General features: G+C 47.2%; 1 protein-coding gene across 1 annotated transcript in view; it reads left to right on the plus strand.

Annotated features, from left to right (window-relative positions):
- The window catches only part of AP3B1 (adaptor related protein complex 3 subunit beta 1), a 553,719-nt gene that overhangs the window by 46,303 nt on the left and 493,797 nt on the right, over positions 1 to 13,619 (plus strand). Inside the window, exon 4 of the mRNA XM_082265474.1 lies at positions 13,022 to 13,117. Coding sequence (XP_082121600.1) covers positions 13,022 to 13,117 — 96 coding nt within the window. The remainder of the gene's footprint in view (positions 1 to 13,021; positions 13,118 to 13,619) is intronic.

A 13,619-nucleotide genomic window follows, 5' to 3' on the forward strand; every position in this document is an offset into this window, starting at 1 on the left:
AAAGTAGGACAGTTCTTTTCTCTGACAAAACAGAGGGGCATGCTGGGCTTGGATGCTCTAGCATAACCCTGGCCCTTCAGGCTAGCCTATGCCTTTCCCCCACAGAATCTAATTGCGAGAGTTCTGCAGAAACTCAGCGGATGGCCGCAACTACGCCTCATCCTGGTCACACCTGGGTGGCCAAAGAGAACGTGGTTTGCCACCCTGGTATCCCTATCAGTGACAGCACCATGGAAACTACCAGAAATTCCAGACCTCTTACTACAAGGACCTCTGATTCACCCCAGACCGCAGTTCTTTCAATTAACAGCCTGGGTAGTGAACGCCAAATCTTAAAAGAAAAAGGTTGCTCAGACAAAGTCATTGAGACCTTCCTTTCAAGTAGAAAGCCAGTAACTAGGAAAATTTATTCCAAAATCTGGAAAACATTCTGTACTTGGCAGAGTCAGAAGAAGGATTCCTCTGCCTCAATCCCAGTGATCCTGGATTTTTTACAGGATGGGGTAGATAAGGGAGTGGCGGTGAACACCCTTAGAGTACAGGTAGCAGCACTTTCTGTTTTTTTAGACAAAAGTCTGGCCAAACAGCCTTTAATTAAAAGGTTTCTGTTAGCTCGGGGAAGAGTATCTCCAATTAACAGAACTAATGTTCCAGTTTGGAACCGAACGCTAGTACTAGAGACATTATCTAGTGAAGCATTTGAACCTTTGAACAAAATTAGTTTAAACATTTTGTCAATCAAGTTAACTTTTCTGTTGGCAATCACCACAGCCAGGAGAGTGGGAGATTTGCAAAGTTTATCCATAAAGGAACCCTTTATGCGAATTCTCCAAGACAGGGTGATTCTTAAACCAGACCCACTGTACCTACCCAAGGTAGTGTCTTCTTTTCACAGGAATCAAGAGATGGTTCTTCCATCTTTCTGTGAAAAACCTAAATGTGCAAAAGATCGAAAATTCCATTGCCTAGATGTAAGACGGTGTCTTCTAGCATATTTAGAAAGAACCAAGAGCTTTAGGAGATCTAGCCACCTATTGGTTCTACATTCTGGACCAAGGAGGGGATTACAACCATCAAAACCCTCGATCTCTAGGTGGATTAAACAAGCCATTAGTATGTCATATAAGGTGTCAGGTACCCCCACACCAACAAATCTAAAGGCACATTCCACAAGGGGCATGGCAACTTCCTGGGCCGCAAAAGCCGGAGCATCCTGGGAACAGATCCGCCATGCAGCCACCTGGTCCAACCAAGATACCTTCCTAAAGCACTATCGTGTGGAAGTACTGTCGCAACAAGACCTTGCCTTTGGCAGAAAGGTTTTACAGGCAGTGGTCCCGCCCTAAGGTAGGCCAGTATGGATTCCTTTATTATCCTCTCATATGTAGGCCGTCCTGGAAGGATGAAAGGAGAAAACTTACCGTTAGTTTACTGGTAACGGCCTTTCTCTTAATCCTTCCAGGACGGCCGGCCTACTTCCCGCCCAAGATGGTGGTGAGGTAAAAATGTATATATATGTATATATGTGTAGCTGTATGTTATTGAATAACTGTATCCCTTGAAGGTTCGGTTGGAAAGGTACTTTTCTATTACTGAAGCTCAAGGATGGGTGGGACCTTTTTAACAGCTGCAAATTAGTTGTGTTTCCTGTGAGGCGGAGCCACAATCTCTCATATGTAGGCCGTCCTGGAAGGATTAAGAGAAAGGCCGTTACCAGTACACTAACGGTAAGTTTTGACCTTCCCTTTACGGGGGAGAGGTTGTTTGGATCCTACCTGGATGAGTTGATCAAAGGCCTTACAGGTGGGAAGAATACTCTTTTCCCTCAATCCTCCAAGGGCAAGGCACCACATACTAGAAAGGGACATTCTTTTACTGCTCATGAGTTTTTTTTTTTTGTGTGCCTCTGGGTCGCAGGAAAATGGAAAGCCTTTAAGGTCTTCTCGGGGTTCCAAGAAGATGTGGTCAGGAAAACCAAAGACGGGCCAATTTGGAGGTGCAGACAAATCCTTGTCTGCATGAAGGGGTGACCTCATCCGTTTCTGGGGTGGGGGGGCGTTTTAGCTTATTTCCAGAACCATGGACTTCCTTGTTTCAGGACAAATTGCTTGATGAACTGACCCGATCAGGGTACAAGATCGAACTCCGGTCTCGACCGCCGGACAGGTTCTTCCCATTTAATCTGTGCCCATCTCCAGACCTGTTAAGGAATCTACGAGTGGCGGTACAAGATCTGCTGTCGCAAGGGGTGATTGTGCCGGTTCCTTCTCAGGAACATTTTCAAGGGTTTTATTCAAAACTGTTTACTGTTCCCAGGAAGGAAGTCAAAGTGTGTCCAATCCTGGACCTCAAGGCTCTGAACCGTTTTGTACGGGTACAGTTTTGAATGGAGTCCCTACACCAAAGAGACTTTTTGGCCTCCATAGATATCAAGGACTCATATCTACACATCTCCATCTACGCCGGACACCAGCGTTTTCTTCACTTGGCTATAGGAGAGGAGTTACCCTTTGGTCTAGCTTCCGCCCCAGGGTCTTTACCAAGGTGCTGTCCTCCAGTGTTTGCATTATTGAGACTGAATTATCCTGGCCTGACTCTGGATTCCGCCTTGGCGAGGGTCTTTCTTCCACCGGACAAGCTGCAGAAGTTACAGGGGGCGATCCGGTTGCTGTTGGAAAACCATCTGTCCTATGTCTGTCCTCTGTGGACATGCATGCGAGCCTTGGGTCTGATGGTATCAACCTTCGAGGCAGTTCCGTTTGCTCAGTTCCACACGAGACCCTTACAAAGGGAGATTCTTGTAAAGTGGAACAAGGATCCAAAGTCCTTCGGATACCTTGATTCGGTTGAGTCGCAACTGGAAGTCTGCTCTTCTATGGTGGCTTCACTCCTCAGCACTACACCAAGGCAAGTCCTTCCTTCTGTTGTATTTGATGGTGGTAACCACAGACGCCAGCCTCCCTGGCTGGTGAGGAGTGCTTGGAAGGCTTTGCGCCCAGGTATTCTGGACAGTGGAAGAGTCCAAGCTGCTGATAAATATCTTGGCGCTCAGAGCTATAAAGCTTTGCCAGAGTCATTGGACGGCTCATCTGCAAGGTTGTTCGGTCCGGATTGAATCGGACAATGCCATGGCAGTGGCGTGCACCAAGAGTATCTTGGCGGCCCAGGAGGTGGCAAAAAAAGGAAGATGACCGCACTCCGATGTAAATCAAAAATTGGAGTAAAATTTATTCCACATCAAACAAATAGGCAAACTGGAACAACACACTGTGGATGCAGGACACAAAGGCAGACGCGTTTCACGACTTAGGGATGTCGCTTACTCATTGCCAGCTGGCAATGAGTAAGCGACATCCCTAAGTCGTGAAACGCGTCTGCCTTTGTGTCCTGCATCCACAGTGTGTTGTTCCAGTTTGCCTATTTGTTTGATGTGGAATAAATTTTACTCCAATTTTTGATTTACATCGGAGTGCGGTCATCTTCCTTTTTTTGCTACATGTGATTCCGGATTGACGGATCCGACCAGCACCTGACATCCAGCCCACCTGGAGCGGTCTTTTCCCCAATTGGATTTTGGCCCAGGAGGTGGCCGAGAATCTGGATTAGGCGGAGAAGTTTGTTCCGGCCCTCGCTGCTGTGCACATTCCCGGTGTGAAAAACTGGCAGGCGGATTACCTGAGTGGCCAGGTGTTGGCTCAGGGGGAGTGGTCCCTGCACCCGGAGGTGTTTCATCTCCTGTGTGTCTGGTGGACACCTGATGTTGATCTGTTTGCTTCTCGACTCAACAAGAAGGTTCAGAGGTTTGTAGCCAGGTCTTGAGATCCTCTGGCTGACGCCACAGACGCACTGGTGGCTCCTTGGGGTCAGTATCGGCTGATTTATGCGTTCGCTCCCCTGAAACTCCTGCCGCGGCTTCTGCGCAGAATAGAGGTGGAAGGGATTCTGGTCATTCTGGTGGGTCCAGACTGGCCTTCTTGGGCTTAGTACTGGGATCTGGTAAGGTTGGTCGCCGATGCTCCTTGGAGACTTCCTCTAAGGGAAGATCTGCTGTCTCAATGGCCGATCTCACATCCTGCTTTACAGTCGCTGGCTTTAACACCGTGGCTGTTGAAAGCCAGGTACTGAAGTATAGGGGTCTTTCTAACTCTGTGATTCCTACACTATTGAAGGCCAGGAAGTCTACTTCCAGAAAGATCTATCATCGTACGTGGAAATCGTACATTTTGTGGTGTGAATCGCTAAAAGTGCACCCTCGCTTGTTCTTGGTAGCCAGGGTTTTGATTTTTTTTTCAAAGAGGGGTTGAATGTTTGGCTTTGGACACTATCAAAGGCCAAGTGTCGGCTTTGGCTATTTCCAACGTCCTTTAGCTACGCATGCCTTGATTCGCATTTTTATTCAGGGGGTCATCTGGCTCCTCCGACGCGATATCCTCTGCCTCCGTGGTATCTGAATTTGGTGTTATCTGTTCTTCAAAAACCTCAGTTTGAGAACATTAGGGAGATTCCCCTGCTCACTTTATCTCAGAAGGTTGCCTTTTTGGTGGCTATCACTTCTGCCCGCAGGGTGTCTGAATTGGCATTGTCCTGCCGTTCCCCTTATCTAGTGGTCCACAGAGATAAGGTGGTACTTCGACCTAATCAGTTGTTCCTTCCTAAGGTGGTATCTGATTTCCATTTGAATGAAGACATTGTTGCTGCCTTCATTCTGTCCTAAGCCCAAGCATTCCAAGGAAATTTCTTTGCATTCTTTGGATGTGGTTCGGGCAATTGGAGTTTACCTGGCAGCTACTGAATCTTTCAGGAAACTGCCTCTCTCTCTTTTTGTCCTTACCGAAGGACCTCGTAAAAATTGGCTGCCTCTGCTCCGACCATATCCAGATGGATCAGGCAGACGGTGGTTGTCTTATTCACAAAAGGGTCAGGTTCCTCCTTTTCAATGAAGGCGCATTCTACTTGAGCGCTGAGTGCCTCTTGGGCTTTTTGCCATCAGGCGTCAGTGATGCAAGTTTTCTAGGCGGCAACTTGGTCATCGGTGGACACATTCACAAAATTCTACAAGGTAGATGTGTTGGCATCTTCGAATGCCTCTTTTTTTTTTTTTTTTTATTGAAAACATGTAGCAATACACATCTTAGTACAGAGTATATAAAATTACAACTAATGCGTTACACTAGGCATTGAATATGGAATAAACATATGAAACACAAGTGAACGATCGGAGGCGATAGACCGAAAGGTCTAACGGGTCAGTCCACCAGAAGTCTACTGGCCCATGGTCATTGCTGCAAACAGCAGCATACAAAAAATAGAAGAATAAAACCAAGTACAATCCAACAAATATAATTGTAACAAAGATATCAAGATCTCTTGCGTGGGACCCTATTTGTGAGTGGTGTAAGTATTGGTGAGAACTTAATTTGTTGGTGTTTTCCTGATGGATCCACAAGCGTATACGGGGAATAGAACATATAAGGAAGTGTGAATGTGGATAACTCTTGCAATGCACTTCAAACTGAGCATGTGCAGAGTGCCTGCAAGGCTCTCTACTATCAGCAGATGGCTTGGTGACAGTAAACGAAGGGGAAGATCAGAGAAGACAGGATCAAACCGCTTTTTTTTTATACAATGCAGAGGACTAACACCTTAGGTTCCATGGTAAGTATAACAAGCATACTTTCTCTGTCGCTCATTGACAGACGTAGTCCTCCTTGATTAATATCAACTCGGGTTATACTGCCCTCTACAGGAGTAGGACTAGACAGGAAAGAAAACGTTCTGGCCACACCTTAGGGGCAGTCCCAGAGGGTATATCCTCTCACTTCCTGCTACAGGATATCAGTTTTTTTCTGTCTAGTTAGGAGTAAGGACCTAAGTTCCTTGCTGGGATCTTTGGTCCTAAGGACCTAAGTTCCTTGCTGGGATCTTTGGTCCTGGCAAGATTTTTTAGAAATACTTTTTTAGGCAGCTTTTCTTCTCCAGTGTTCCTGTGAGATCTTCAAGCAAGTACGCTGAAACTGGGCGACGGGCTGGATGTTGAGATCCAGTGGTCACCCCAGTTCAGCCTACGAGCGCGTGCAGGCCATAGCTCCGCGCTGGGTCGGCCGCGACATAGTCCCACTGGACGGGGACTGACCCTGCGAGTTAAACGTCTCGCCTGGACGCCAATGACCAGTTGCAAACTGAGTCACGGCGTCCGTATTGGTCGACAGCCCCCCCACCCCGGTGGAGAGGGGTTCTGTCAGGAGTTGGCGTCCGCCTGGTTCCGGTATGGTGAGTAAATGTTCCACCTCTCCCCCTGTCGGGTTTGTTGGAGGACGCGGGCCCCTCTCTGGGATGGATGGACGTGATCCTAGCAGGTGTCATTGATCCCCCCTCTTAAGAGCTTGGTTTGGGAGCTGACTATCGTCACTATATGACACTATAAGGGAGATGACTGAAGTCAGTGGCAAACTGCTAAAAGGCATTACTATTAAGGTATAGAGGTATCCTACCTGACATAATGTGTATACAGGCCGATGCCTATGCCTGGATTACCACATCCGCAGGTCGCCATCCTTCCATAAAGCCGGTCACCTCCGCAGGCCGCACAGCCTCCCGCAGGCCGCACAGGCCGAGCGCACACTCCCGCAGGCCGCACAGGCCGAGCGCACACTCCCGCAGGCCGCACAGGCCGAGCGCACACTCCCGCAGGCCGCTGCTACTTTGCTCAAGCCGCCGCTATCCTCCACAGGCCGCCGCCATTTTCCTGCAGATCGCACGAGGCCGCCATATTGGCGTAGCCTCGTGTCTCCAGCATGGGGGCGGCCATGTTTGAGGTGACCAAACACCTCGAGGAGTAATTGGAAGGCGCCAGAAGGCGTGTAAAGGAGCCGCCTCCTCGGCCCGGGAAAGCAAGCCAAAGACTTCCTGTCTGTAACAGACAGTGCTGGAAGCAGGTTGATAAGAAACTTCTGTGCATCAGGTGAGCCTTGGGGTCTCTCTCTCTCTCTCTCTCTCTCTCTAGCCTGTCAGGGTCGGGGGTCAAGAAAAGCGACCCCGTCTACCCCTATTTTCATCTGATACTTCAGATACGGATTCTGAGCTGGTCATTGCAGCCCCTTTTCTGGGGTTGCTGTCTCGGGTACGGTCTCCTCAGACAGTGAGGAGGACGCTTCTGCCTCCGCCATAGCACAAGAAGCGTTGGTGGAGGCACTAGTTGTGTCTGTCCGGGAAACCTTAAATCTTGAGATTACACCGGCAGAGGTAGCTGAGACTGATATTCCTTTTTTGGTACTAGCAAGCCTACCAAGATGGCGAAGGGTTTCCCTTGCCCAAATGGGGTCGTCCGAAAACGAACCCCTGCTATTTCCAAACGCATTGTTAGGCGCTATCAGTTTGAGGTATCCCTCATTATAAGATGGACGGTACCACCAATAGTGGACTCACCGATTTCCAGACTAAATAAAGCCACTGTTATCCCGTTGGATTGACAGAATGGGCCCCCACCCATCTCTAGGGTGGGGGGACGTCTTCACCGGTTTCCGGATCCATGGCTTTCCAGAATCCCGGATAAAGGGGTTCGCGAGGTCATACGGTCGGGATACAAGATCGAGTTTCGATCACTTCCACCAGTGCGATTCTTCCCTTCCAACATTCGACATCCCCTGGTCGCTTAAAAGCTTTGCGGAGGACAGCTTGATGCAACAGGGAGTGGTAGTTCCCATTCCTTGGACAGTTTCAAGGATTCTAGTCGAACCTGTTCACAATGCCCAGGGAAAAGGGCTAGGTGCGTCCAATTCTGGTCTTGGGAGAGATGGAGTCCATCCGTACAGTGGTGGCCTCCCTGCATCAGGGGGATCTCCTGGCGTCCATAGACATTTAGGATGCCTATCTTCATATCCCCATCTTCACAGGCTGGTTCCCACCAGGACACTGAACTATCTGGGCCTAGTTTTGGATACATCCTTGGCAAGAGTGTTTCTCCATGCGGAGAAATTCCAGAAGATTCAGTCAATGATTCGGATGTTGCTGTCCGTCAACTGGCTGGGACTGATGGTCGCCTCTTTAGAGGCAGTACGGTTTGCCTAGTCTCATACCCGAGTTCTCCAAGAGGAGATTCTTCTCAAATGGAATCGGAATCCTGATTCCCTGGACAATCGGATCCGATTGAGCGAGCGGACCAGGGAGGCTCTGGTCTGGTGGCTTCGGTCTCCGATGCTCAGCCAGGGGAAGTAATTTCTTCTGATAAATTCCAGGTTACCGATAAATGTGTTGGAACTGAGAGCGATCAGACTTAGCCGATTTACTGGACCGAGCAGCTCCAGGGCAGCCCGGTTCGGATCCAATCGGACTATGCCACGGTCAGGACTTATGTCAATCACCAAGGGGCACCAAGAGTGCCCTGGCGGCCATAGAAGTGGCCAACATTCTTTATTGGGTGGAACAGTTGTTCCAGCTCTCTCCGCGATATTCATCCCGGGGGTGGACAGGCAGATTATCTCAGCCGTCAGATTCTGGATCAAGAGGAATAGTCTCTTCATCCAGAGGTATTTCACCAGCTGTCCCTTCATTGGGGCACCCCGGATATGGATCTGTTGGCATGTCGGCTCAACAGGGCTCGCGCCCACAATCCTCTAGCGGACGCAGCAGACGCGCTGAGCGCCCCGTAGGGGCAGTATCAGCTACTGTATGTCTTCCCCCCTCTCAAGTTACTGCTGAGATTTCTCCGCAGGATAGAGGTGGAGGGAACTCCAGTTATCCTGGTAATTCTGGGCTGGCCTCCTCAAGCCGGGTACGCCGACTTGGGCAGACTAGTCGCGGACGCTCCTTGGAGACTTCTTCTCAGGGAGGATCTGCGGTCTCAAGGACCGATCTTCCATCGTGCTTTACAGTCGCTGGCTTTAACGGCCTGGCCATTGAGACCCAGGTACTGAAGGACAGAGGATTGTCAGCTTCAGTTATTCCTACTCTAATTAAAGCAAGGAAAGCGACTTCCAGCAAAGTCTATTATCGCACATGGAAGACTTATATTGCGTGGTGTGAATCGTTGGGATTTCCCCCACGTACCTATTTGGTGACCCGAATTTTGGCTTTTCTGCAAAAGGGGGTTGAGCAGAAACTATCCTTGAGCACTATCAAGGGTCAGGTTTCAGCGTTAGCAATCTTCTTTCAGAAGCCGCTGGCTACTCATTCCTTGGTGCTGAATTTCATCCAGGGGGTGCGGCACTTGGCTCCGCTAGTGCGCGCGCCCTTACCGCCCTGGGATCTTAATTTGGTTTTGTCGGTTCTGCAGAAACCTCCCTTTGAAAATATCAGGGAGATTCCCTTGCTTACATTATCCCAGAAGGTGGCCTTCTTGGTGGCTATCACTTCTACATGCAGGGTGTCAGAACTGGCTGCATTATCATGCCATTCCCCATATCTAGTGGTTCATAGGGATAAGGTAGTTCTTCATCCGAAGCCATCCTTTCTTCCTAAGGTGGTTTCAGATTTTCATCTGAATGAAGATATTGTGCTACCTTCTTTGTGTCCTAAGCCCAATCATCCTCGGGAATGTGCGTTGCATTCCTTGGATGTAGTTCGGGCAATCGGGGTATACCTGAAGACTACAGAATCGTTCCGTAAAACGGATTCACTTTTTGTGATCACGGATGGCCCCAGAAAGGGGTTGCCTGCATCTGCTGCGACTATCTCCAAATGGATTAGACAGACAGTGGTACAGGCTTATTCTATTAAGGGTCGGAATCCTCCGTTCCCTGTTAAGACGCACTCTATTCGGGCGCTTAGTGTTTCCTGGGCCTGCCACCATCGGGCGTCAGGGGTCCAGGTTTTCAAGGCGATTACTTGATCGTCCGTTCATACCTTTACAAAATTTTATAAAGTTGATGTGATGGCATCGTCGGATGCCTCATTTTGCCGCAAGGTTTTGCAGGCCGCAATTTGAGGAGACCGTTGGTCTACCTCGAGGGTTTGTTGGGTTTTTTCACTTAGGTCTCATCTTTTTGCTCGATGAGTCCTTGATGCTTCTGGTTGGCTCCGGTTGGGCCTTCTGGATTTTGATTTCTGTTATCCCACCCTCATTTGTGGCACTGCTTTGGGACGTCCCGAGTTGATATTAATCAAGGAGGACTACGTCTGTCAATGAGCGACAGAGAAAAATGGATTTTTGTAAGATCTTACCGTAAAATCCTTTTCTCTTAAGCTAATTGACAGACGTAGTACCCGCCCCTCTGTTTTTGAGTTGGGTTGGGTTAAATTCTCTGACACTGCTTTGTGACATAACTGATATCCTGTAGCAGGAAGTGAGAGGATATACCCTCTGGGACTGCCCCTAAGGTGTGGCCAGAACGTTTTCTTTCCTGTCTAGTCCTACTCCTGTAGAGGGCAGTATAACCCGAGTTGATATTAATCAAGGAGGACTACGTCTGTCAATGAGCTTAAGAGAAAAGGATTTTACGGTAAGATCTTACAAAAATCCATTTTTACTGCATATAGAGACTGATTTTACTGTTGTGGGTCTAGTAACACTTTTACTGTTCCACTTCCTGTACCCGTGGCCTAAGACTCGGTTCACACTGGGGCGGCACGACACTGTACTACTTCAGGGGCGACTTGTGCATTCCCATGCACCACGACTTCGGAGCGACTTCCAAGGACTTCCAAGGACTTCACATAATGGAAGTCTATGCAAGTCGCTCCGAGGCCCCCCCGAAGTAGTACAGGACCCTTTTTCTAAGTCGGAGCGACTTGTGTCGCTCCTATTAGAACGGGTCCTGTAGCAGTCAATGGACCGCGAGGGAGCACGACTTGTCAGGCTGACAAGTCGCGCTGGTGTGAATGGAGTCTTAAGGTCCGACTTCTGCATGTTATCAGAGGTCTATGTATTATTTTTTTGCCTGCTTCTCTATTCAAAGCTGTGACCTTAAAGTAAAAATGAGCTCCTGTTTCATACTTGTAAAACCAGGCAAAGAAAAAAATTAAACTGCACAACTACTCGCAGGGGGATGTTTGCCAAATGATGCCCTTGGTATAAGAATGTACTAAGTGGTTTAGTTAAAATACTGCTTCGCATACAAGCACATTATGAGAGACTTCCCTTAAAACGAAGCCCTCCAGCGCTGCACTGTCACCACTGAGAGGGCTTCCATCTTTACTTGGTCTTCCTTCCGAGTTTGCGTCTTCGGCTACATGAGTGCCTGGGGGCTCGAAGATGTCATGTGCGCTTGAGCCGTTGTTTATTGCACAGACTCTGAAGGTCCGGCCAGACCTTCAAAGCGCATGCGCCGGTGACATCACTGGCTGCGTGCAGTGTGAATATCTCCTAAACAGTGCAAGTTTAGGAGAGAGTCACAGTCGCTACAGGTAAGCCTCAATATAGGCTTTCCTGTAGGTATAAAGGCCCGTACACACGTACCGATCGTCGGCATACAAACGTCGGTGGACGAAGGATCTGCCGATTGTACGCGTGTTAGTATGGTGCCTCCGACAGATGTCTGCGCACAATCCGCGGACAAAAGTCTTTCGTGCAAACATGAAAATATTTGTATGCCGACACCAGAACGGACGATTGTTCGCCTGTCAGTACACAATTCGGCCGACAGACCGCAGATTTGCAAGACTGGGCATGCTCAGAAAATAGAAAACACAGGGAAAGTTAACCATTACATGACATCACTTCTGCAGTCGGCGGACAAAATTCTTGTGCTGTCCTTGTGCTGTCTTTGCACTTTTCAGCAGACACCGACATCCCGGGGAGAAAAGAGGAACATTTGTAAGCCGACCATCGGTACGTGTGTACGGGGCTTAAGTGTTAAAACTGAGTTTACTACCACCTTAATTGATTTTTTTTTTTTTGGGGGGGGGGGTGTTTCCTGCTTTATTCTTTGCATTAAGTATCAAAGAAAATTAAAGTTCATCTGTGAATTAGAATCTAGTAAAAGGGAAGACAATGCCTTTGAGTTTTTTCATTCTTGAACAATTGTCTGCTTAAAACTTGTGCTAATATCACCTGAATGTACAATTCATGTTTGTGCATGGAGCACCCCTGACCCCAGTGTTATGAATATTTTTTTTCTTGGTAGAACAAAAAAAGGTAAAGGTAAGTGTGAATTAAAAAAAAAAAAAAAAAATGTTTTATTGTCTTTTTTGTTCTTTTGTCTTAAATGGTCACAAAGCTGAAAAACAATTATGTGCAGAAATCATCTGAGCACATTTCTTGTCCTTAATGATTTGAATGCTATTTATCAAATGCTGTCCCATGAATTTTGTATTTGGAGCCCAAGCTGCTCTAGTCCTTGTTGCGCTACGTACCAGATGTTAGCAGATGACAAAGGATGCAGAGTGTGAACCTGTACCTTGCTGGTGGTACAGACCAAAATCAAAGGTTTAGTCAATATGTCATGAAGTTTGATGTTCTAGCATTGATAAACTAATTAAACAGACCTTCCTGTGTTGCCCGGGACTAATGCGGCCCCGTTGTGATTAGTTTCACAGCCAGGCATGTAGTACGGCTGAATGGCAGTAAGTGCAGAGAGAGTGGTGTAGTCACGCTTCTCTAAGCGCTCCCTTATCTGGGCACAGAGTGGTTTCAAGCAAAGGAGCCATTCTCAGCAACCCGCTGCCGTTCAGTGCACAGGCCTCTTGTGGTCAGTATTGATTTGCTCTAATCTAAAGCAGAACAAGGACAAGTGTTGTATTTTGAAACCTTCTGTGATTTAATATTGTTATGTCTTTTGCCCCAGCAGCCACAAAAGTGCCTCTCTGGAGATTGAGAGTATATAATTTTGTTTTAAGTCAAAAGTTTGAAAATGTTCTGTGTTGACACATTGAACACACAGAGCATTAAGACGCAGGCTCCTCTTAAGTGTCAATGTAGCCACCTGTTTTCCTTTTTAAACCATTCAACAAATCAACTTGATTTTTTTTTTATACTCCACTGAGCTACAATTGAGATGCACATTATTGCCTGTGCTAGGTTGGGTTTTTTTTTTGTTTTTTTTACCTTTGTCAAGCTAATTTAATTTCTGTTTTCCATGTTTCCTAGATAAAAAAGCTGGTGTATGTTTACCTAGTACGGTATGCAGAGGAACAGCAAGATTTGGCTCTGTTATCTATTGCCACTTTTCAGCGTGGTTTAAAAGTAAGTTTCTTTTCTGTGGCTCAGAAACAATTTAAAGAAAATTTTATACCATTTATGAACTAGAATGGATTAAACGTGCACTCAAAATTACTCATAAATGAAAACATTTAAGAAATTGTTGGAAGTTTTTAAAAATAAGCTCCACTTTTGTTGAGAAAAAGCATTCCCCTCTGGGTGATCTATGTACATTGCAAGGATTTTTAACAACCTTTGTTGCAGATTTCTACCTTTTTGTTCTAAAGAAAAACGTTTTCTTTGTGTCCATGTGCAATATGAAAGGCAATGATTTTTTATTATTTAGTTGCCGCACATGCAGGCTTCTAATGAGGAAAGTGGCAGGATCTGCATCACTTTTCCTTTTGGGGGTATCTCATCAAAAAGGAAATTGTGGTAGGGGATGCCTTAAATTTAACTTGTATCTTAGTGCAGACTTCTGGGAAAATCAGTGCACCAATTACACAAGCTGGAAATGTTTCTAGGTGGGCGTTCTGTAAACCATCTG

This window comes from Pelophylax lessonae, assembly GCF_965119305.1.
Source record: "Pelophylax lessonae genome assembly, chromosome: 1".
In the NCBI taxonomy this organism is placed as follows: Eukaryota; Metazoa; Chordata; class Amphibia; order Anura; family Ranidae; genus Pelophylax; species Pelophylax lessonae.